At 36.8% G+C, this 21,065-nt stretch overlaps 3 protein-coding genes across 4 annotated transcripts; 2 read left to right on the top strand and 1 right to left on the bottom strand.

Annotated features, from left to right (window-relative positions):
- The first annotated feature begins 5,746 nt into the window (after window positions 1-5,746).
- On the top strand, window positions 5,747-11,677 carry GR (glutathione reductase). Of its 2 annotated transcripts, none has more exons than XM_086561724.1 (11): window positions 5,747-6,353; window positions 6,985-7,210; window positions 7,301-7,579; window positions 7,713-7,889; window positions 7,992-8,045; window positions 8,125-8,273; window positions 9,369-9,432; window positions 9,517-9,687; window positions 9,770-9,907; window positions 10,365-10,422; window positions 11,275-11,677. In XM_086561724.1, exons 1-10 carry the CDS (start codon window positions 5,968-5,970, stop codon window positions 10,404-10,406), a joined length of 1,686 nt encoding a protein of 561 aa, XP_086417850.1. In that variant the 5' UTR covers window positions 5,747-5,967; the 3' UTR covers window positions 10,407-10,422; window positions 11,275-11,677. The 2 variants fall into 2 exon arrangements, with proteins under 2 accessions (XP_086417850.1, XP_086417849.1); XM_086561723.1 differs by having other exon boundaries at window positions 5,843-6,353; window positions 11,272-11,677.
- A 126-nt stretch (window positions 11,678-11,803) lies between these two features.
- On the top strand, window positions 11,804-15,880 carry LOC147499984 (Sec23/Sec24 protein transport family protein). The gene is made up of 2 exons (XM_086561722.1): window positions 11,804-12,596; window positions 14,082-15,880. Exons 1-2 carry the CDS (start codon window positions 11,943-11,945, stop codon window positions 15,738-15,740), a joined length of 2,313 nt encoding a protein of 770 aa, XP_086417848.1. The 5' UTR covers window positions 11,804-11,942; the 3' UTR covers window positions 15,741-15,880.
- Window positions 15,881-17,254: 1,374 nt separating this feature from the next.
- Window positions 17,255-20,211, bottom strand: LOC147499985 (formate dehydrogenase, mitochondrial-like). Its single transcript, XM_086561726.1, has 6 exons — window positions 19,836-20,211; window positions 19,058-19,229; window positions 18,344-18,884; window positions 17,986-18,110; window positions 17,754-17,866; window positions 17,255-17,642 (listed from the first exon to the last, which is right to left on the bottom strand). The coding sequence occupies exons 1-6, from the start codon at window positions 19,917-19,919 to the stop codon at window positions 17,529-17,531; spliced, it is 1,149 nt and encodes a 382-aa protein (XP_086417852.1). The 5' UTR covers window positions 19,920-20,211; the 3' UTR covers window positions 17,255-17,528.
- Window positions 20,212-21,065: the final 854 nt, after the last annotated feature.

A 21,065-nucleotide genomic window follows, 5' to 3' on the forward strand; every position in this document is an offset into this window, starting at 1 on the left:
TTCACAATGAATGCGTCTATCATTTTGATGGGGTGTGTGCATGGATACGGACACTCAACAAAATGCTGAAAGAGAAAATGTTCGCAAACCATACAAAAGAGAAAAAGACGAATTCACATTGACCAATAAAAACTAATTAAACTCAATGAAATCACTTATTTGATCTTGATAGGCGACGAAGTTTCCGCAGTGTGATTGTTAAAGAAATGAGACAACTGCCCCATGATTTGGAAAACAACAATCTCGATTTTTTTCGCTAGTCGTTTCAGTAAATTTATACTTCGAGATAATCATGATTCCGAAATGATAATATCCCTCTTTTGTTTGTGTGATTTGTACATAAAATATAGTGTTTTTCAACATATCAATATAATTATGCTTACCTAATAAAAAAATGACCGCATTTCAGTTATATTTATTAAATTTTAGAGATCTCTAGTGCATAATTATGACAATTCTGATCTATATATTTCCACATTAAGCAATGAAAACTTTAGTTATGATGTGTTATGTTATCTCATTTTATTTATGGATGTATGACAATTTACTATAGATCATCTGAGTAATGTATGAAGATGGACTTCATATTATTCTACTATTTTTGTTGTTGTTGTGTACATCTCCCTCCATCTCTCATTTGTACTAAGATGTAACACTTTTCAATATATCAATATAATTTTGCTTACCCAGTAAAAAAATAATGTGAACACATGGTCAAGTAATTTTTTTAATTTTAGAGATCTTTATTGCATATCTTAACTATTTTAAAAATTATGGCTCCCACCTCTAGTATTGCAATAATACTATAATATTTTTTTTATGTGCGACTCTTGGTCTATTTTTTGTGATGATTTTACCTTAACTTTTTTAATTTAATGCTTGTTTTGGCCTCTATTCATCAAAATAGCAATTATAACAATCTTGGCCTATATATATCCACATTATGCATGCTATGAAAATTTTAGACATTTTGTGTCATGTTACCTCATTTTAATGACTACTATCTCTCTCTCTCTCTCTCACAGTTATGTAGCATTTTTCAACATATCAATGTATCTCTGCTTAGTGCTTACCTAGTAAAAAAAATGTAGCTACATTTGAAGTTGTTTCAACCAGATATTACCATTGCCAAGTTGACTCCATGTCAAAAGAAGCTTCTAGTGTAAGAACATCTTTAATGGTGAGACCTCTTGAGCACCAAACACCAAATTTTTGAAAATTTGGTGTTTTTCATTTTTAATGGTGAGACCTCTTGAGATCAAACCAAAAAATACACCAAACCAAATGTACGCCGTAGTTTTGTGAACACCGCATGGGCTTTTAGTGAATTATGGGCTTCTACTACGCGGTTTTGATAAAACCACGCGGTGTATTGAAAGCAGCATGCTCTGATTGAAAAACGGCAATAAAACGGCTATATTTCTCATTCTTGCACTATAACTTCATGCACTCCAAACTTTACTCTCACAAACTCTCTACTCTTCTCACAAACTCTTTACTCTCACAAACTCTCAACTAAACCACAAATCCACAATGGCTAATGAAGACCAAAGATCCAAGTTTAGAGGGGTTTCATGGATACTTGAAGAAGATGTTGCTCTCACCAATAGCTGGCTACAAGTTGGTCAAGATAGTATAGTAGGAAATGAACAAAAGTCAAACGGATTTTGGAGTAGGATTCTAAATTCATTTCACGCAAATCTTGGAAGAATGAATGAACGTAACTTCACGGGCATAAAACACCGATGGTCTACCATTCAATCCAATATCAACAAGTTTCACGATATTTTAACTAAGATTCAAGCACCTCCTCCAAGTGGATATAGCGAAAATGACATTGTAAGTATCATTTAGTTTATATTTTTTTTTTATTCACAATTATATTTTTCAATTCTAATTTAGTTTTTTGTTAATTGATAGGTTGAGAAAGCAATAAAAGCATATGCGATGCAAAATAGGGTTTGGAAGTGGATGCAATGCTATAATATAGTGAAAGAATCATCCAAATGGAGGAGACTACAATTGAGAAATGAATTACGTACGACCTAAGAAAAAGTCAAAATCAAACAATGGGAAAGAAGGTTCATCAACTCTAATATCAAGTGTGACAACTCAACCATTGGATTATGAACCACATCAAGTTGATGGGCTTGTGGATAGGCCAATTGGAAAGAAAAAGAAAGCAAAAGGAGAAAGAAGAAAGTGATTCTAAAGTTGAGCAATTCGCTAAGAAACTTGATGCTTTTCTTGTGGATCTTTCTGAAACCACAAAATAAGCCAATAAATTGGAAGCTTCAAAGACAACAGAAGAAACATGAGCTCGAATGTGAAAGCTCCAAATCCAAAGAGATAAATTTCAATTGAAGAAAGATGCACTTCGAGTTTGAGAGGATGAAAATGATAGTAAAATACTAGGAATGAAATTAGATGGATTACTTGAAGATGAGCGTGAATTCATACAACTCAAAAAGGCGGAAATTATACAAAAAATGAAGAATCGAATTCATGCCATGGGTGCTAGCAGTGGAAGTAGCGTAAGGGGATCTTTTGGTGATGATGATGAATTCTAAATGATTTCCTTTCTATTTATGTATTTCAATTTAGAATGCACTTTAATTTGAGTTTGCATTTTGATTTTATTTAGAATGTACTTTAATTTGAGTTTTCCTTTAATTTGAGTTAGTTAAATAATTATTTTTGCATGTACCTTAATATAAAGTTGATACGCAAACATTAGTCTTTATTGATAATAATAATAACGGGATAATTCATGGGAATTTAAAAAGACACACAAAATAAATAAACATAAAACATAAAACATTTAACATCACATTCTTAAAAAAAATTGGCAGAGTCTCCACTGTGTTTTTGACATTATCATATACACAAATCCTGTCATAACCTAAAACAAACATCACATGCTACATATTCTCAAACCAATATCATGTTACCAAATGAACATCACCTCTGAGCTTTCTTCTTATGCCCCTTACCAGTTGATGACTCTCCTCTGCCCACTTGGAGGCTCTAAACCTGCCGCTCTAAAATATCAACCTGAGTAGTAAGATCTTCTTTGTCTGCATGAAGGTTAACTACCTCAGCCTTGAAGTTTCTCATATGCCTGATGTTGTTGAGTGTACATCTGCTGAGTCTCCTCATACGCTTCACGAGTCTCCTCATATGCACGTTGAGATTATTGATATGTCTGAGAATATGCATCCTCTCTCTCTTGGCTATAATGGAACACGCCAGTCCTCATCCCATCAAGCATATGAAGATTGTACTTGTATTTTTGCCGCAATACATCCTAATCCAAAAATATACAATGTGAGTACATATTATATTAATAGAGCAGATAAATAAAACCACAAAGATAAATAAAACCACTAAACTCACCAGGGTGAATTGATCAATTTGCGGCTCGATCTAACTCATATACACAAGTATATGGCACCTCCGGAATGGGAATGTAAGTAGGCTCCCCATTAGGTCCATACACGGCATACATCATCGGATCAGTGGCAAACACATGAGCTGGCTGATATGCATTAAGAGGTTGTGGGTTGTAAACAGATTATGGCGGGTGAGGAATACATAGCTCACATCTCATCCCATGTAGGCTCACAAACTCGAAGTTGCTACCCCGACCAACAGTAGGCAACAATGGTCCCATAGAAACACGTTGCCACCATCTAAAATATTGATCAGCGGTTTGCTCAACAACAAACTGAGACGCATCTGGCCAAAGACCACCACTAGCATGAACTTCATGAACTTTTGCTGAACTCCACGACTTAGCATCACTAACATCTGGTAGGGGAGAAGATGGAACTCCAAAACATCCAGTCAATTGTCTCCAACATCTCTCGCCACAGTACCAAATCTTACAGTCACATGCGGCAAAAACAATTCCGTGACGTAACAAAATACAAGCATGCCGCACAGCTGGATAGCTAAAGGCAGTAGATGATTGTCAAGATCTCCACTCAATAGATGACAATGATCTAATATCAATCTGACCACGAGCCATACACAAATTATTTTTAATCTGCCCTCTGTTACTAGTCAAGTGAGGCCCTGACCAACTTGAAATCTAGGGTGAGTACGTATCAGCAATCATGTCTATGTTAGGACAAAGACAACGAAAGTACTCGTAAAACCAAACCTCTAAAAGTCATGTGAATCCTACAATCTATGAATTTTTACTTTTAAATGTCTGTAAAGATTTGTCTAATGCTGCTATCAATGTCGCATATATTGAACTACCAAGGTTATAATATCTCATATAATGCAAATCAGACACATAAACATAATACCCAAGTCGTACAGTAGAATGACCATTTGAAACAAAACATGACCAATGAAACACATAAAAAAAACCCTGACATACACATCAACACTCTCACTACCGGGTTGAACGGTCAAAGCTAAATCTGCTCGTGTATGAGCATCCAAGAGAGGATCCATGTATGCAGTCTGAATGTGAGAAAGCTTAATCCCAGAAGAATCATATACATCTGGAGGCAAAAGAGGAAAACATCTCATCATTTGCAGGATGTTCTCATAGTTTGTACTAAAATGTATCGGTTGGCCTATACCAATACTCAACCCAGAAATCATGATAAAGTCTAGTGGTGTAAACCCCAACTCCGCACAAGGAAAATAAAATGTATGAGTTGTATTTCACCTTATTTCTACTAAAGCAATCACTACTGCCCAATCAGCTCTTTCATAATCTACATCTACCAAGGGACCCAAAGGTGTATGCAAAATATTATCTCTAATATGTACAAACTCATCCAAGTTCTTAAGAAGGTTCCACCACTCTCTTACACTACGTAAAGCTAATCTAACCCGGTAGTCTATTACTCTCTGGTGTTATAAAAAAAAATAATGCATATAAAATAAACAATTAATTTAAACCTAAATATTTAAATTAATACGTAATATTCAAAATATTTAAATTACCTAAGAATTAGCTACTACACTCGACACGTGTTTTGGATCATATGTAGAAGACACTACTTGCATATCCACAATTTCATTCGTATGAAATTGTCAATCGAAGTCGTGCATTTGGTAGTCAACGACATATGGATGTAAATCAGTCGGCTCTACTTCCTCGTTTTCTTCTCCCTCATTGTTTTATGATTCTTCGTTTGTGTAATATCAATATTTATCATCACTGTCGAAATGTTCAAAATCATTAGGATCCATATAAAAAATTCAAGAGTTTCGGTAGTATTTTTTTTTTTGGTTTTTTTTTGTTAAGGAGAGGAGTTTACTAGAGAAAAATGTGAGAAATGAGGAAAGCCGCGCGGTTTTCCTAGCTTATAAGGTGATAGCACGCGGTGTACATAATACCGCACGGTTTTCTGAAAACCGCGTGAGTTTGGGCCTGTTATTTGGGCTTATATGGCGCGGTTTTTTGAAAGCCGCATTGGTTTTTTCTCGCACTGTATCCAAAACAGCGGGATTTGATGTTTGATGTCTGGGTTGAAGATGTTTGGTGTTTATTTGGTTTGGTATTTATTTGCTCAAAATATTTGGTATTTTTCAGGTTTCACCATTAAAAATGCTATAAACGTTGCCTTTGCTCTAAAATGACATTGCCGTATAAAACAATATGAAAAATTAAAACTTGAAAAGTCTCGGATTTTGTTTTCAGTTTGCAGTGCCTTTGCTCTAAAATGACATTACCACGTAGTTGCATAAAAGTATAAAACAATATGAAAAATTAAAATTTGGTCTTCGGAATGTAGAGTCTCGGATATCCGATATTTTAGAAATTTTGGACTTTTCACCAAAAGAAGGTAGATATAGTTTTGGTGCGGCGAAATTTTCAACCGCCATAGCAGGCATAAATATCGTCGGAATGTCAAAGTATTTCAGAATTTACGAGATTTTGACTAATAGAGTACGTAATCTTTTCCAAGTTTGAGGAATAGTATAACGAAGGAAGATAAAATGATGGCGAGTTCAGTTGGAGCAGCACCAAAAACAACCTTAACTTCGTCAACCTTTCACAACCTCTACAATAAAATCCCTTCTTTACCCTCACACTTTCTTCCTAATCCTTACTCTTCTCCTTCTTTCAAACACTTGAAATCACTTTCTAACACACGTTGTTTTCATAACAAGCACCAATATCGTCATTTCACAGTTGAAGCTTCAGATTCTAGTAATGGGTCTGAGCCACCAAGGCATTATGATTTCGATCTTTTTACTATAGGTGCAGGTAGTGGTGGGGTTAGAGCTTCACGGTTTGCGGCTAATTATGGGGCTTCTGTTGCTATTTGTGAACTTCCTTTTGCTACTATCTCTTCTGATAGTACTGGTGGTGTTGGTGGAACGTAAGTAGTTAATGCAAAATTTATCTTCTTTTTGTGTGGATTTTTATGATGTGGTATTGTTTTAAATGGACTAATTTGAATAGAGATAACCGTGTTTGTGTGTTTAAGAGGTGTGGTTTTGGAATAATGTTATCTTGTAGCGTGTTTTGTTACATGGGCAATTCTTGGGATCTATGAGAACTATAGAAAGTAGAGATTACCTAGTAACTGTTACGGGTTCGAAACATAATGAACTCAGTTTCTAAAGTGGATAATAAGTTTGTGAAACGTTAGGCTCTTAGGAGTTAGGAGGCTCCTATACGATACTTCTCCTTTCCCACGTTTGGTTAGAATACATAAGATGCCTACTGCAGTGTGCCTCCATATCCAAAATCTCCGAAATTACAAAGGATTTTTTTCGTCACTCTCATAGTAATAAGACTGAATGACAATACGGCACTGAGAGTTGGAGATAATAAACAGCATGTTGATAGGCTTAGAACAGCAGAGATGATGATGTTGATTTAGTTGTGTGGTTTGAAAATAGTGAAGATAAGATTGAAAATAAATTCATCTTACTTAATTAATTTGAGTGTGTTTTGTGCTTTAGCCGTTGTCTGTCCTAAAGAGCTGAACTGTTCCTTTTATACAGATGTGTTTTGCGAGGATGTGTTCCTAAGAAATTACTTGTGTATGCATCTAAGTATTCCCATGATATAGAAGAAAGCGGTGGATTTGGATGGAAATATGAAACCAATCCTACACATGATTGGAGTACGTTGATGGCTCATAAGAATGCCGAGTTAAACCGCCTTACTGGGATTTACAAGAACATTTTGAAGAATGCTAATGTGAAATTGATTGAAGGTCGTGGGAAGGTGTGATTTCTCAGACCAGATTATTATTACATACTATTTCTAATAAAGTATGAGTTAAACTCTTTTGAAATTTACTGGTGACTTCCACAGATTGTGGATCCACACACTGTTGATGTGGATGGGAAACGCTACTCTACGAGGCACATTCTGATTTCAGTAGGAGGACGTCCCTTCATTCCTGACATTCCTGGAAGCGAGTATGCCATAGATTCTGATGCTGCCCTTGATTTGCCCTCAAGACCTAAAAGGATTGCTATAGTAGGGGGTGGATATATTGCATTAGAGTTTGCTGGCATTTTTAACGGGTTGGGAAGTGATGTCCATGTATTTATCCGGCAGAAAAAGGTTTTACGAGGCTTCGATGAGGAGGTCAGTGTCGAGGGGATTACCTAGTAATCTGTACTTATTTTATACATGTAGATTCTGATACATTACTTTATTTTTTTTTTTTTTTTCTGCTGGACATGCATCTCTCTATTGACTGGAAAGTTGAACCCTCCAGGTCAGGGATTTTGTTACTGAACAAATGTCTGTGAGAGGAATTGAGTTCCACACTGAGGAATCTCCCGAGGCAATTCTAAAAGCACAAGATGGGTCACTGTCTCTGAAGACTAACAAAGAAACTCTTGACGGTTTCTCACATATCATGTTTGCGACAGGGCGTAGACCAAATACTAAGGTTATTCTGATCTTGTTTTGGACTCCTTTAGTTTTTTGCTTTACTTTCCTTTAGAAACCTGCTTTTAACTATTTTTTTCCCTTGGATTTTTCTGTATCCCAGAACCTAGGCCTAGAGGAAGTTGGGGTGAAATTTAAAAAAAATGGAGCTATAGAGGTAAATTTTATAAATTTGCTTCATAGTTTTCTTTCTTGTTATGTATGATCAAGTTGCATACTTATTTGTTTCATTTCAGGTTGATGAATACTCCCTCAGTTCTGTTCCTTCCATTTGGGCTGTTGGTGATGCTACTGACAGAGTGAATTTGACTCCCGTTGCACTGATGGAAGGAGCAGCATTTGCAAAAACTGTGTTTGGGAATGAACCCAGCAAACCTGATTACAGGTAGGTTATCAGTTTTGTCATGGATTCATTTAATGATGAAGTATAGCGCCACTCGGTTGTACAAAACTATATTGAGGATCTGTGGATGAGAAAACAAGTGCTTCTTAAATGTCAAGAAAACAATTCGTTTGAAACCTATGAGACCATCACCAATATATGTCCTGATTTCATGATTCTCTTATATCAATCATTCCATGTTATCTTAATCTAACACATTTTATTGTTGTGTACATCAAATTTGTATTTGTAGTGACAAATTTGGAGATCCCGGGTTCGGAATGTTTGCTTTCTTTGTGGGCTCCCTGTTTGCAAAGTTTGTTTGTCAAAATAGAACTAGAGTAGGGTGATCTGAGGTTTTTTACTGGTCTTGTAGGTGTTCGCACGACAAAATTATCCATCAAAGAAAATGCAGATACAATCAAAAATCAAAACCTTACAGCCATTTGAAAACTACGAAACTTTGAGGGTCTTTCCAGCTTCTCTTAAGGTGATATTGGTGGTAGGATTAGGAATCTAGGAAATTGACAAATAATCACCTTAGCTTAAGTTCTATCTTAATCTTTCAAACTTTTGCCGAACTTGCAGGTTACTCACTAGAACGTTCTCAAGGCCTTTTCTTTCATTGTACAAAATCTTTTGATTGATTAATGATATTTGTTGTGAAATTAGTTTTCTAGTAATACCAAAACAATTTCCTAGTTTTCTTATTAACCAATAGAAGAGCCGAAGAGAGTGCTCTGGAATGTAGATGAAGGTTCAGAATAGGGAGTGTTTCAAAACATTGAACATTGAGGACTCATTGTATGTGTGCGTTCCTTTGAAGAGGATACTAGCCGTGTTGGATACATGCATGCTGTTTATTGCTCACTACCGGAATAACATAGATTCATTACAAGTTTACAACTTTACTGTTCCTGTTTTTTCTTCTTTGATTTGCCTGCCGTTCAGTTTTATCCTTTGTCTTTAATGATTCGTCCTGGTTCCCCTAAAGTGGCAAGTCCTGTTGAGATAGAATCTGGTGACACAGAACTAGTTTTACTGTCCAAGTGTTTAATGGGATTTTCATTTTCTAACTGTTTTTCTTTTCTTTGGTAGAAATGTGCCATCTGCTGTTTTTTCTCAACCACCAATTGGACAAGTCGGTCTTAGTGAAGAACAGGTGACTCACAAATATCCTGCAAGGCTGCGATATTATCAAATGTTGAGATTGGTTTTCCGCCCTTGACACTTTGAACATATGCAGGCTATCCAAGAGTATGGTGACATTGATGTCTTCACATCCAACTTCAGACCCTTGAAGGCTACTCTCTCTGGGCTCCCGGATCGAGTCTTCATGAAAATTATAGTCTGTGCTAAGACGAACAAAGTTATTGGGTTGCACATGTGTGGCGATGATTCACCAGAGATTGTGCAGGTTTCTGCTTTTCTTTTTGTTTGAGTACTCTGTTTACATATTTATGGGTTTGCTAATGAGGTATGCTGCATCAAACTTTCAGGGTTTTGCAGTTGCCGTGAAAACCGGGTTGACCAAGGCAGATTTTGATACCACTGTGGGTATTCACCCTACTGCAGCAGAAGAATTGGTTACAATGAGAACACCAACTAGAAAGATCCGAAAGTCTCCTCCATCAGAGGTTTGTATATGATAAAGCTGCATCATCTCTTATTGTGTACTTTTAGTGTGTTCGGTACCAATAGTTCAGATATGAGTTTGTAAACCCTCTGTCTCTCTTTCAAGAAGTGAAAGGTCAGTTCCAGCTGACTCGACATATTAGGAGCAGACGGTTGTTATGTTTGAGGTAAAGCTAGTCTGATTTCTTACTAGCCAAGGCTTGGTGGGGCTCATTAAGCCCTTATCCAAAGCGTTGTGCATGTGCGTCTAGCGCTTTTGGTCCAGATTTTAAATCTAAATTGAATTTGGAAAGTGAAACCAGTTTCAAAATTGCAATGATTTGGCTACTATGTGTTTGTCCTTTTAGTTCTTTGTTTATGTCAGCCGCATTGTTTTCACATTTTCTCATTCTTGAACATTTTCTCTTTATCCCTTCCATGGAGTCAGCTTTTCATATTGTCTGTTATAACTTACTGCAGGGAAAGGCTGACACCGAGTCCAAAGCTACAGCAGGGGTTTAGGTGTAAAGATCTTGAGGTAAATCTGCTCCGTAGTTGTTCGAGTAGTGACGCAACACTTGAATGATTCTTCCTAGGCTCACATTGTTTCTCTGTTCTAAATACCTATTTCATGGTTTACTTGAAATATTCATTATGGGAAGGTCGCACACATGTTTGTTACAAGTAGTTTTCTCATAGGAAATTATGCTAATCACGAAAGCCTCTTGGAATAATATATTCCATGAATTTTGGCACATTTCAACTGCAACTGCAACTGCAAATAACAGTAGATGCAGATAAGAGATTGCAGTTTTCGCTCCAATGGATGTCATGCAGCAGAGCCACTGGCAATGGCATGCCAAAGCAGAAAAAACCACACGCCACTCAAACAAGCATCTGGCGTTTGTTGACTACAAACAAAATTTTCCTGTGACAAAATTAGCACCCGCTCGAAAGGCTAGATGAAGGTTGAAAAAATAAGTGAATGGGTTTGGAAATGTAATCGTTTGGGGAAGACTAACTGGCGCACATATGTGAGCCACTGGCAATGGCGCACCACAAACCTAGAAATTCTTAAGCTTTTCACCAGTTGATATCTCTTCTATGTTAAGATCAGGATACTAGGCCAATGATATCGTTCTTCTTCCTTAGTCCTCTAGATCGATAAAGTGGTGCGTTCAAGTTAATTTTCTCTCTCTTGACCGTACCTAAGTTGCAAGGTTTTCATTGCGTCTGGCGTCATTTGTCCATTTACTGTGTAATTACAACATGTAGCAGTCCATTTACTGTATAAATACAACATGATTCATACTTGCTTCTCCATCATCTTAGTCCCTCTCGTGATAATTCGAGTTAGTTCTCTGACAATGTGTATTACATTTTAAAGCAGGGGTACTGGTGAACTACAAGGAATGAAAAGAGTGAAGGATAATTTGAATGTCTGGACTTGCACTGGAGGAACTTTCAAAAGGAACCTGCCATGGAATGCTGATTTTCTTCTATATACCGTTTTTGTATCACAGTTTCAGCTTATACTTGAGCATATTAGCTGCGATTTACCCAGTTCAATGTAATGGTGTTCATCAAGTCCACTCCTTGAGAAGCAGCAGCAGCGCGTTCTTACAATATTCGTTGATTATATTTTGCCATACTTTTTTTTTTCCACCCAAAATGTTACAGAAGTCACTATATATTATACCTTGTACTCGTAAGTCGATTATACATTTGTTCATACTTCTTAAAATGAAAATTGAACAGAGCTATAATTACATTCCCTTGGAATTATATTTGAACCTCATGTTACCCCAAATAAACGGTCAAAATCAGTCAACGTGCATTGACCGTCATTTAGTCAGTGGAAATTAATATTTTATTCCAGACAATTTTTCTGAAAAATTAAGAAAACCATTTAAAGTGAAAAACAGTAGACAACATACTCCTTTTAATGATTATTCATGGTGACCCCCAATTATATTCCTTCTCCTGATTCCAAAATCCCCAAGTACCCAATTTCTAGGGTTAGGGTTTGTCCACACCCAATAAAATTCCCATAAAACAATGGATTTTACCGAATTAGAAGCAATTGAAGGTCTAAGATGGTCATGGAACTCATGGCCATGTTCAAAATCAGAAGCACAAGGTTTAATAGTACCATTAAGTATAATGTGTACACCTTTAATGCAATTAACTGATTTACCTTTACTTAATTATGATCCATTGTTTTGTAATCGTTGTAATTCAGTATTAAACCCATATGCACGTGTTGAATATCGTTTGAGAATTTGGGTATGTCCATTTTGTTATCAAAAGAATTCATTTCCTCGTTCTTATGTTGGTATTGGGGAAAATAATTTACCTGCTGAGCTTTTTCCTAATTATAGTACTATTGAGTATAGTAAAGTTTCCAATTCCTTGTCGTCTTTAATGTCGTCGTCGAGTTTAATGTCTTCGAGTTCGGGTTCTTTAAGTGGATTGGATTATTGGAAAGGGAATGTCGGGCCGGGTTTTGTTTTTGTTGTGGACACTTGTACACCTGAAGATGAGTTAAAAGTGCTTAAGAATGAGTTGTTACTTGTTCTTGCGCAATTGCCGGAGAATGCACTTGTTGGGTTGGTTACTTTTGATTCTATGGTTAGTGTTCATGATGTTGGGTTTATGGATTGTGAGAAGGTTGTTTTGTTTCATGGAGAGCGGGAGTACTCGTCTACTCAGGTATGTATACTTTTATCAGTTTAGTGATAAATTTTGTAGATTAGTAGTAAATTGGTAATTACTTGATATCATTTGTAATAATGACATTGTAATATTTAGCTGAAAATGGTTTGGCATACTTTTGCTTACTGAAGTATGGGAACTTGTAGAGTAGTAGTTGTGTATTAGAATTTGCATTTCTATCAGTGGCATTGTCAGAGGAATTTGGATGAGCATTTTTTGCATGTTCAAAGGAAAGTAAAGTTTTCTACAAATGGTTTCTATTCTGTTCTTAATAGGAGGTTCCATTATTATTGTTTCTATTGACGAAAGACTATAACGAAGTACGAGATTTTATTAGACTGATAGTTTTCTGTATGTCAGTTTAGAGGATGATTAACACATGGTGATAGAGCTAGAGTTTTTTTCCCCCCAAGTTTAGATCCTTTTCTATTGTGAGTTTATGACGTAACATTTAAGATTAACTTATTTATGTGTATCCATTATATTCAAGAGTCGCAAGCTATTCATCACCAGCTTATTCCTAGAAGAGTTCTTTATAATTGTAGTAGTTCGTTTTCTTAATTATGTTAAGTTTAATAAGAAATGCAATGAAGTAGTGAACATATTAACATGCCATCCTTTATCTTACAAATCTTCAACACGTTCTTTGGCAGTGAACTATGAATTTATTTGTCCTTTTTGTCACGTAATGTAACTGTTGTTCTCTTATATCTTCAGACAGCTAGTGAAGTATTGAGACTGGTAGAATAGTAGTATGTTTTGGTAACTACTTGATTTCATAGGTAATGATGGCAATGTAATATTTAGCTGAAAATGGGTTAGCATACTTTTACTCACTGATGTATGGGAACTTGTAGAGTAGTAGTGGTGTATTAGGATTTTCATTTCTATCAGTGGCATTGTGATAATTTATCAGGATGAACGGTATTTTTGTTCGGGACTAGTTCAAAGGAAAGTAATTTTTTCTACAGATGGTCTCTATTCCATTCTTAATAGATAATTTCAATTCCTTTATCATGTTTTCTATCAACAAAAGAACATAACCAAGTACATGATTTGATTAGAGTGGTTGTTTTCTGTATGTCAGTTCAGAGGATGATTATTGAGTGGTGCTATAGACAGATTTTTTTTTTTTCAAGTTTAGACCCTTTTCTATTATGAGTTTATGACGTAACATTTAAAATTAACTTATTTATGTGTATCCATTATATTCAAGAGTCGCAAGCTATTAATCACCAGCTTATTACAAAAAGAGTTCTTTATAGTTGTATTAGTTGGTTTTCTTAATTATGTAAGTTTGATAAGAAATGTAATGCAGACAGTGAACATATTAACATGACTTCCTTTATCTTACAAATCTTCAGCACGTTCTTTGGTACAGTGAACTATGGATTTATTTGTCCTTTTCGTCATGTAATGTAACTGTTGTTCTCTTATATCTTCAGACAGCGAATGATCTTTGTATATATCTTCATCATTTAGATTCAGGAGTTCTTGGGTGTATCTCGGGCAAAACAACAGCAACTTGGAAAGACAACACCTATCCAAAAGCAGGGTTTTCTGCTTCCAGTATGTGAATGTGACTTCAACATTACCACTGCAGTTGAAGATATTCATTCATCTGCACCGAATGTTCCTGGTCATCGTCATCAAAGATCCACTGGAGCAGCCATATCAGTTTCTGTTGGACTTCTTGAAGGATGCTTGGCCAACACAGGCAGCCGCATCATGGTTTTCACCACTGGACCTGCAACTTTTGGTTCTGGGAAAGTTGTAGAGACAGATCTCAGTAAGTCTATTCGAACACACAGAGATCTTATAAGTGGTGAAGCTCCATTCTACAACAAATCTTGCAACTTCTACAAACAAATGGCCCAGAGACTATCGGATGCATCTATAGTTCTTGATGTGTTCGCATGTTCTCTGGACCAGGTTGGAGCTGCAGAATTGAAAGTACCAGTTGAGCGCTCAGGTGGCTTCCTGATGCTAGGGGAGTCATTTGAGTCTGAACAGTTCAGAAAATGTTTGCGGCATATTTTCATGCGTGATGGGGATGGTCACCTCAACATGTACTTTGATGTGACGATCGAGATAGTGACATCAAAGGATGTAAAGATATGTGGGATTCTTGGTCCGTGTGTATCTCTTGGGAAACAGAACAGTTCAGTTAGTGAGAATGAGATTGGTCAAGGTGGTACCTGTTTGTGGAAGTTGGGCACACTCACAAACAAGACATGCATTGCCTTAATCTTTGAGTTGGATGATGAGCAGAAAATCCAACCTGGCTCTGCATTCTTCATACAGTTTATAACACGATACCGGCATGGGAATGGTAGTTTTCGGCAGAGAGTGACTACTGCAGCAAGAAGGTGGGTTGGGACTCGTTCAGCGGAAATTGGTGACGGGTTCGATCAAGAGGCTGCTGCTTCAGTCATGGCCAGACTTGCCATCCATCGAGCTGAGAAAAGTTATGCTCGAGATGTTATCAGATGGATCGATGACACGCTAATACGATTTGCATCCAAATTTGGCGACTATGTACAGGAAGATCCATCTACATTTCGTCTTTCTTCCAACTTTTCCCTTTACCCACAGTTCATGTACTATTTAAGGAGGTCACAGTTCATCGACGTCTTTAACAGCAGTCCTGACGAGACTGCATTTTTTCGACTGATGTTGAATAGAGAAGGGGTAGTGGGTTCTTTGATTATGATCCAGCCAACTCTTCTCCAGTACTCCTTTGACGGGCCTCCTATTCCAGTTCTCCTTGATATTAGTTCTATATCTCCAGATGTTATTCTGCTCTTTGATTCGTATTTCTACGTTGTAATTCATTATGGCTCGAAGATTGCACAGTGGAAGAAGTTTGGCTTTGACCATGATCCAAACTATGAGAGCTTTAGAAAACTGTTAGAAGCTCCAGAGATAGACGCAGAACAGCTGGTGGCAGAACGAGTTCCAGTGCCCAAGCTTATTAAATGCGACCAGCACGGTAGCCAGGCAAGATTTCTGCTTGCCAAGTTGAATCCATCAGTTACTCAGAAATCACTGTATACAGAAGGATCAGATTTTATATTCACCGATGATGTGAGCTTGCAAACTTTTATAGATCATTTGCAGGCTTTAGCAGTACAAAGTTGAAGAAGGTTGTTGTATATACGGGTTGGTTTACAGTTTTCCTTTTATTTTTTATATTTTAAGTTAATGTATACCACTTTTAGGTGTGAAATTTTGTTCCCTATCTAGTTATTTTTTCTGAATACACTTGAGGTTATATAGGATTTATTTTGTATTTGTAATGCTAATGACAAAAATTTAGGGCCCATATTGTGTTGGGCAGACCCAAAAAAAAAAACAATTATTACAAGTGTGTCATTGGTCCCAAAAAGTCTAAAAAAAAAAATTATTACAAATGTACCATTGGTCTCAAAAAGTTGTTTTGTGTTGGGGACTTCCCAAACCAACGTGAATTTCTCTTTTTCAGCCCTTCTTTTCTATTTTCTTTTCTTCTACCATTCTAAATCTTAAATCATGAAAACTATATCCTAACACGGTAAATAAAAGAAATACTTGAATATAATATGCATGTACTGATGGAAATTTGAATGAGAAAATTCGAAAACCCCAAGCTTAAACGACCGACTAGGGCATTGGATTGTGCACATCAAATTTGGATGCAGTCGCACCATCTAGGATCGAGTCCAAAACGATGTGGCCATGTCGTTTGGGATTTGGACTTAGAAAAATTTCCAACGATATGGTCACACCGTTTGGACTAAATCCCCAACGATATGGCCACACCGTTTGGGATTTGAATTTTGAAAAAATATAAAGTTATGTTTTTTGGCCTCTTGACCCGGTGTGAAGATATCGTTTGGACTAAGTCCCAAAGCGGTATTTTAAAGCCAATCGTTGGGACTTAGTAAAATGATGTGACCACACCGGTAAGTTTTTTAAGTCCCAAATCTCAATCTCAATACGTGAACATATCGTTTTGGACTTAGTCGACGATGGCCGATGTTTGGTTTTTTTGTTTGAACGAATCGACTCCAACCGGTCGTTTAAGTTTTAAGGTTTTCGAATTCAATTTTTTGGACACCAATAACACTTGTAATAATTGTTTTTTTTTTTGGACTTTTTGGGACCAATGACACACTTGTAATAATTGTTTTTTTTTTGGGTATGCCCAACACAATATGGGTCCGTTAGTAACAAATACCAAAATTTAAGATCTATGAATTATCTTCTTAATGTATAGTCGATAATCGAAGTATCCAAATCAACAAAAGAAGTTGGATGCCAAAAGGAGAAACTATGTATATTCCTATTTACCTGACGAATACGGTCAAGGTTTTGATTGCTTAGTGAATGAGTAGGGATCTGAACATAGAGGGTATAGCAGTCTGGTTGTCTGGGTCTAGAGATATTGCTATAGGTTGGAGTGTATAGATTCACTGCTATTGTATGGAACTAGTACTCATCCTTTGGAACCATACTGTAAAGTCTAAACAGTGTAAAGCAAAAACACTTCCAGATTTAGCAACTTCAACAGCGAGAAGAAATGTTAAAGCAATATTAAAAGCAAATGACGAAAGTACGTGATGTAACTTGTAATTGTTGTAAGATATCTGCATCACTCGTGACATATCCTTCCATTATTGAAGGTTTTTTGTCATTAAAGCAGTGGTCATTCAACAACCAATAATTTAAGCTTTATATATTACACAGCTCATTTAAAAATTAAAACACACGACAGCTCACTTGGGAAGAAAATAAAGAAAAGAAAAGTACACTTCACTCGTGTGGGGGGAAAATGTAAAAGTGGGAAAATACGCTTGAAGTACATAGGTTCAGTACTTCAGTTGCTCGTGAACTCTTTTTATTTCATGAAAACATCATGTGCTAGCATCCTTGACGATCACCCAAGGATCAACGATACTGGCTTGCCAATTGACCCTCCTTGACAATATAATTTTGTGCAGGGAAGTCTTCTCCTTTGAAGTACCTGTCCAACATGTCCTTAGTTCCAGCAGCATACCGTAGCTGCAACACATACCATTTTATTTTTCAATACAAGGAAGAACCAATAGTCTAAGATAGATGGGGGACAGGAGAACTGAATTCTTAGACAGTTGCCAAACAAAATATGTATACCTGTCCATCGATAGTGGTGCCAGAAGTATGAGGCGTCATTGCCTGATTTGGCATGTATCGCCATGGATGATCCTTTGGCGCTGGTTGTGGATACCAGACATCTCCACTGTAACCTGCACAATAGAATACCAAGCACCGCAATTTACTAAAAAGTGAGCTGTGTCGATACTCTTGGGAGTATTTCAAAGAAAATATGTAATATTTGAGAACTAAAAAATTGTCTCTACGTTACCAGCGATATGTCCACTTGTGCAGGCATCAGCGATAGCTTGAGTATCCATGAGCGCTCCCCGAGCATTATTTACAATCAGAACTCCTTTCTTACATTTTGCAATCCTTTCTTTGTTAAACATCCCCCTGAAAAATTCGTCAAACAAATGTTAGTAGATGGAATGAAAACGAGGTACCCCTTTTGTGTTATACTCCGTAAAGAAATTAAATCAGATGAGTGGTACCATGATTATTGTAAATCAATAGCAAGCAAGGAAGGATTTTATGATAAGTTGAGGAAAGGTTAGTGAATTCCGAAAGTGAATCTATTGCAGGTAGATACTACATAAAAAGGGAAGGTTTAAGCGACAGATCCATACTTAGTTTTTTCCGTTAGAGGCATGTTCATGACTATAATGTCACACTTGGGAAGCATTGCATCAAGATCCTCCTCAAACTTTGCCCCAATTTGACTCTCCGTGTCTGGATCCATCTTTAGGCGATCATGGTATAAGAGGTTACAGTTAAACGGCTTCAACCGTTGGAGCAAAAGCTTACCTATACGTCCTGCCCCAACCGTCCCCACTGTCTTCCCTTCAAGATCATAAGCCCTATGACATATCGCAGCAACATTCCACTCTCCATTAATCACTTGATGGTGACCAGGTAAGAAATTACGGACAAGAATAAGTACTCTCATCAGCTCGTCTTCTGCTACTGAAACTGTATTACTTCCGGTAATCTCCGCAACTGTTAGTCCGGCAGCTGCTGCAGCTTTTAAGTCAATGTGGTCAGAGCCAATTCCAGCAGTAAGAAGAAGTTGTAAATTCTTAGCTTTCTTAATCCTTTCTGCCGTAACATAAGCCGGATGGAAGGGAGTCGATATAAGAACATGGAGATCCGGAATGTGTTTCTCGAGTTCTGCATAAGGTAAAATGTGTCAAGCATACTACTAAGAGCCATAGAACATTAACTGAAAGTGAATGAAGGCATTAGCCACATCATCATTCAAATTCAGTAGAAAGCTTCACATATCGTGTAACTATTAAAGCCTGAAACCGAATATTTGTAGTTGTTAGAGAGAATATACTGACCACAATTAGGGCCTTCTTTGTCGTCAGTGACAATGTATTCATGGCCTTTTGATTCTAGCCAATCTCGTATACCCAGAGCATTTTCAGCGCAACCAACAAAGTTGGGATTCATTGCTGCGTACTCATTGGCCTTGTAAAATACTCCAACTATCTTCTTACTTCCAGAAGAAGCCTGTGCATGAGCCAGAGAAACATATCACAGAATGAACAAGAGAATGTTTGAGTATCTGCGTATCCCAACCAGGGTCATGTTATCATCAATAGTTTTCCCTTATGTGGTGAATCGCCCGAGATGTGAATTCGCCAAGATAACTTGAAGCGTTGTAAGACTCATTTACAGTGATCAAGGCAGTCGTTTTACCTAGAAACTTCAGCTAGTTTTACAGACTTATCTTGAAACAGAGTACAAGTCTTCTGGTCGCCGAAAAGATCTTTCCAGGAGTCTAGAAGACTCAAAGTGACTCGTTAAAGTAGATGATAAGAAAGCGACTCATTAACTTTTCCAGATAATGTGAGTATGTGACACTGCCATTATCGGCAACTTTAACCTTATTTCCTTTTTCAGACGACACTAAAATCAAGTCCACATATATGATCAAATCTATGGACTTACTATGATCATGCACCACTCACCAACATTAATCATCGAAGTGAAATAAACAATATTGTGAACAAAATTTAGAAACAAAACCATGTAGAATAATTTATTCAATGCCTTCCAACCAAGAAATAAAGAATCATATATTGATTAACTTTAGTAAACAGAACGAAAACATACATGGAGATGTCTGGCGAAAGGAGATGACACTGGAGAACCAAACAAGGTTTGAGCACCAAAAATAGCTGCTTTCTTCATTGCCATTTTTCAAGTGTTATGTTCTTAGACTGGTATACTAGCCTCAACTGATGTTTAAGGACTTGTACAATTTTTAGTATCCAACCAAACTCTCCTTTTATAGTAAAATAGAAGTCTTCATGGTGTGACCCGACAGGTATCCAGGAGCCACTGTAACAAAATCAACAGCTTGTGAGCGTTCATGCTTTACTTCAGGTGGCGGCTTTGACTGGATATTATCTTGTTCAAAACTTAACCGGACTAGGTACTCATATGCACACCGTAGCTATTCAAATAATAGCAATGGACAACTATTAACAAAATTGCACCAGTGCCACCACATAGTGTATACTCCTTTTTTTTTCACAAATAATTTTATATAAATATATAGCATTATTTTCCTTTCTGCAAATATTGTTTGGCATCTGTGGGTGAAAAATGTCTCAGAAGTTCAACGCCTATGGACTACACATAGGAAAGTTTCAATTAATTCATGGAAATTAAATTAATGATTAGTCATGCATGTGCTTGTTCATCAAGTATCATAATTCGAGATCTCGAAGCCCTTAATGGCGGAACCCAGAAATATTGTCATATATCGACATGCCGGCATTCCAAAATCAAGTACATTGAGTCATTGACAAATTTTGTACCGAGCACCGACACTGGAATAGTGCCACGAAGATTCGTTAGAATTTGCACTCGGAAGATTTCACAAAATTTTGTGAGATTTTGGATGGTTTAGTGCGTCTAAGTGAGTCATTTTCGTCTATGCTGCATTTGTGCAAATTGGAATTGCATAGTAGCATACTAGCATTCCTAACAAACAAAGTGGGCATCTTTGAACAGCACTAGCTGGTCCACGACCTTTATGAACCACTAAACTAGAGTTACATTATTGAATTTCTATTTGATGCATGCATTTACTCTTGCCCCTTTACTCTTTAAGAAGTATCAACAGAGGGAATGTTTGTGGGTTGTGCCATTATTGAGTCTTAGCGGGAGGACTTGCCGGTGTTATCCTAGTTTAGTGGGTTTGATAGTCACTTATTTTGTTGGTAATAAACCAATCAACTAATAATCGTATGAAAATTCAAAAGCAAAATGTTAGTTGCATACGTAGTGCACCAAATTGATGTGCAAAAGGTGCAAAATAAACAGAAGTGTTCATTC

Source organism: Coptis chinensis, chromosome 5 (genome assembly GCF_015680905.1).
Source record: "Coptis chinensis isolate HL-2020 chromosome 5, ASM1568090v1, whole genome shotgun sequence".
NCBI lineage: Eukaryota > Viridiplantae > Streptophyta > Magnoliopsida > Ranunculales > Ranunculaceae > Coptis > Coptis chinensis.

Bases quoted from the DNA above. Each gene is read 5' to 3' on its own strand.
- GR (XM_086561724.1), top strand. From the start codon at position 5,968: ATGATGGCGAGTTCAGTTGGAGCAGCACCAAAAACAACCTTAACTTCG. The intron at 7,580-7,712 runs GTCAGTGTCGAG...TGAACCCTCCAG, and splicing joins TACGAGGCTTCGATGAGGAG to GTCAGGGATTTTGTTACTGA. The intron at 7,890-7,991 runs GTTATTCTGATC...TCTGTATCCCAG, and splicing joins GGCGTAGACCAAATACTAAG to AACCTAGGCCTAGAGGAAGT.
- LOC147499984 (XM_086561722.1), top strand. From the start codon at position 11,943: ATGGATTTTACCGAATTAGAAGCAATTGAAGGTCTAAGATGGTCATGG. The intron at 12,597-14,081 runs GTATGTATACTT...TTCATCATTTAG, and splicing joins GGGAGTACTCGTCTACTCAG to ATTCAGGAGTTCTTGGGTGT.
- LOC147499985 (XM_086561726.1), bottom strand. From the start codon at position 19,919: ATGGCAATGAAGAAAGCAGCTATTTTTGGTGCTCAAACCTTGTTTGGT. The intron at 19,230-19,835 runs GTATGTTTTCGT...GCTCATGCACAG, and splicing joins CTTTCGCCAGACATCTCCAT to GCTTCTTCTGGAAGTAAGAA. The intron at 17,867-17,985 runs GTAACGTAGAGA...TCTATTGTGCAG, and splicing joins CACAAGTGGACATATCGCTG to GTTACAGTGGAGATGTCTGG.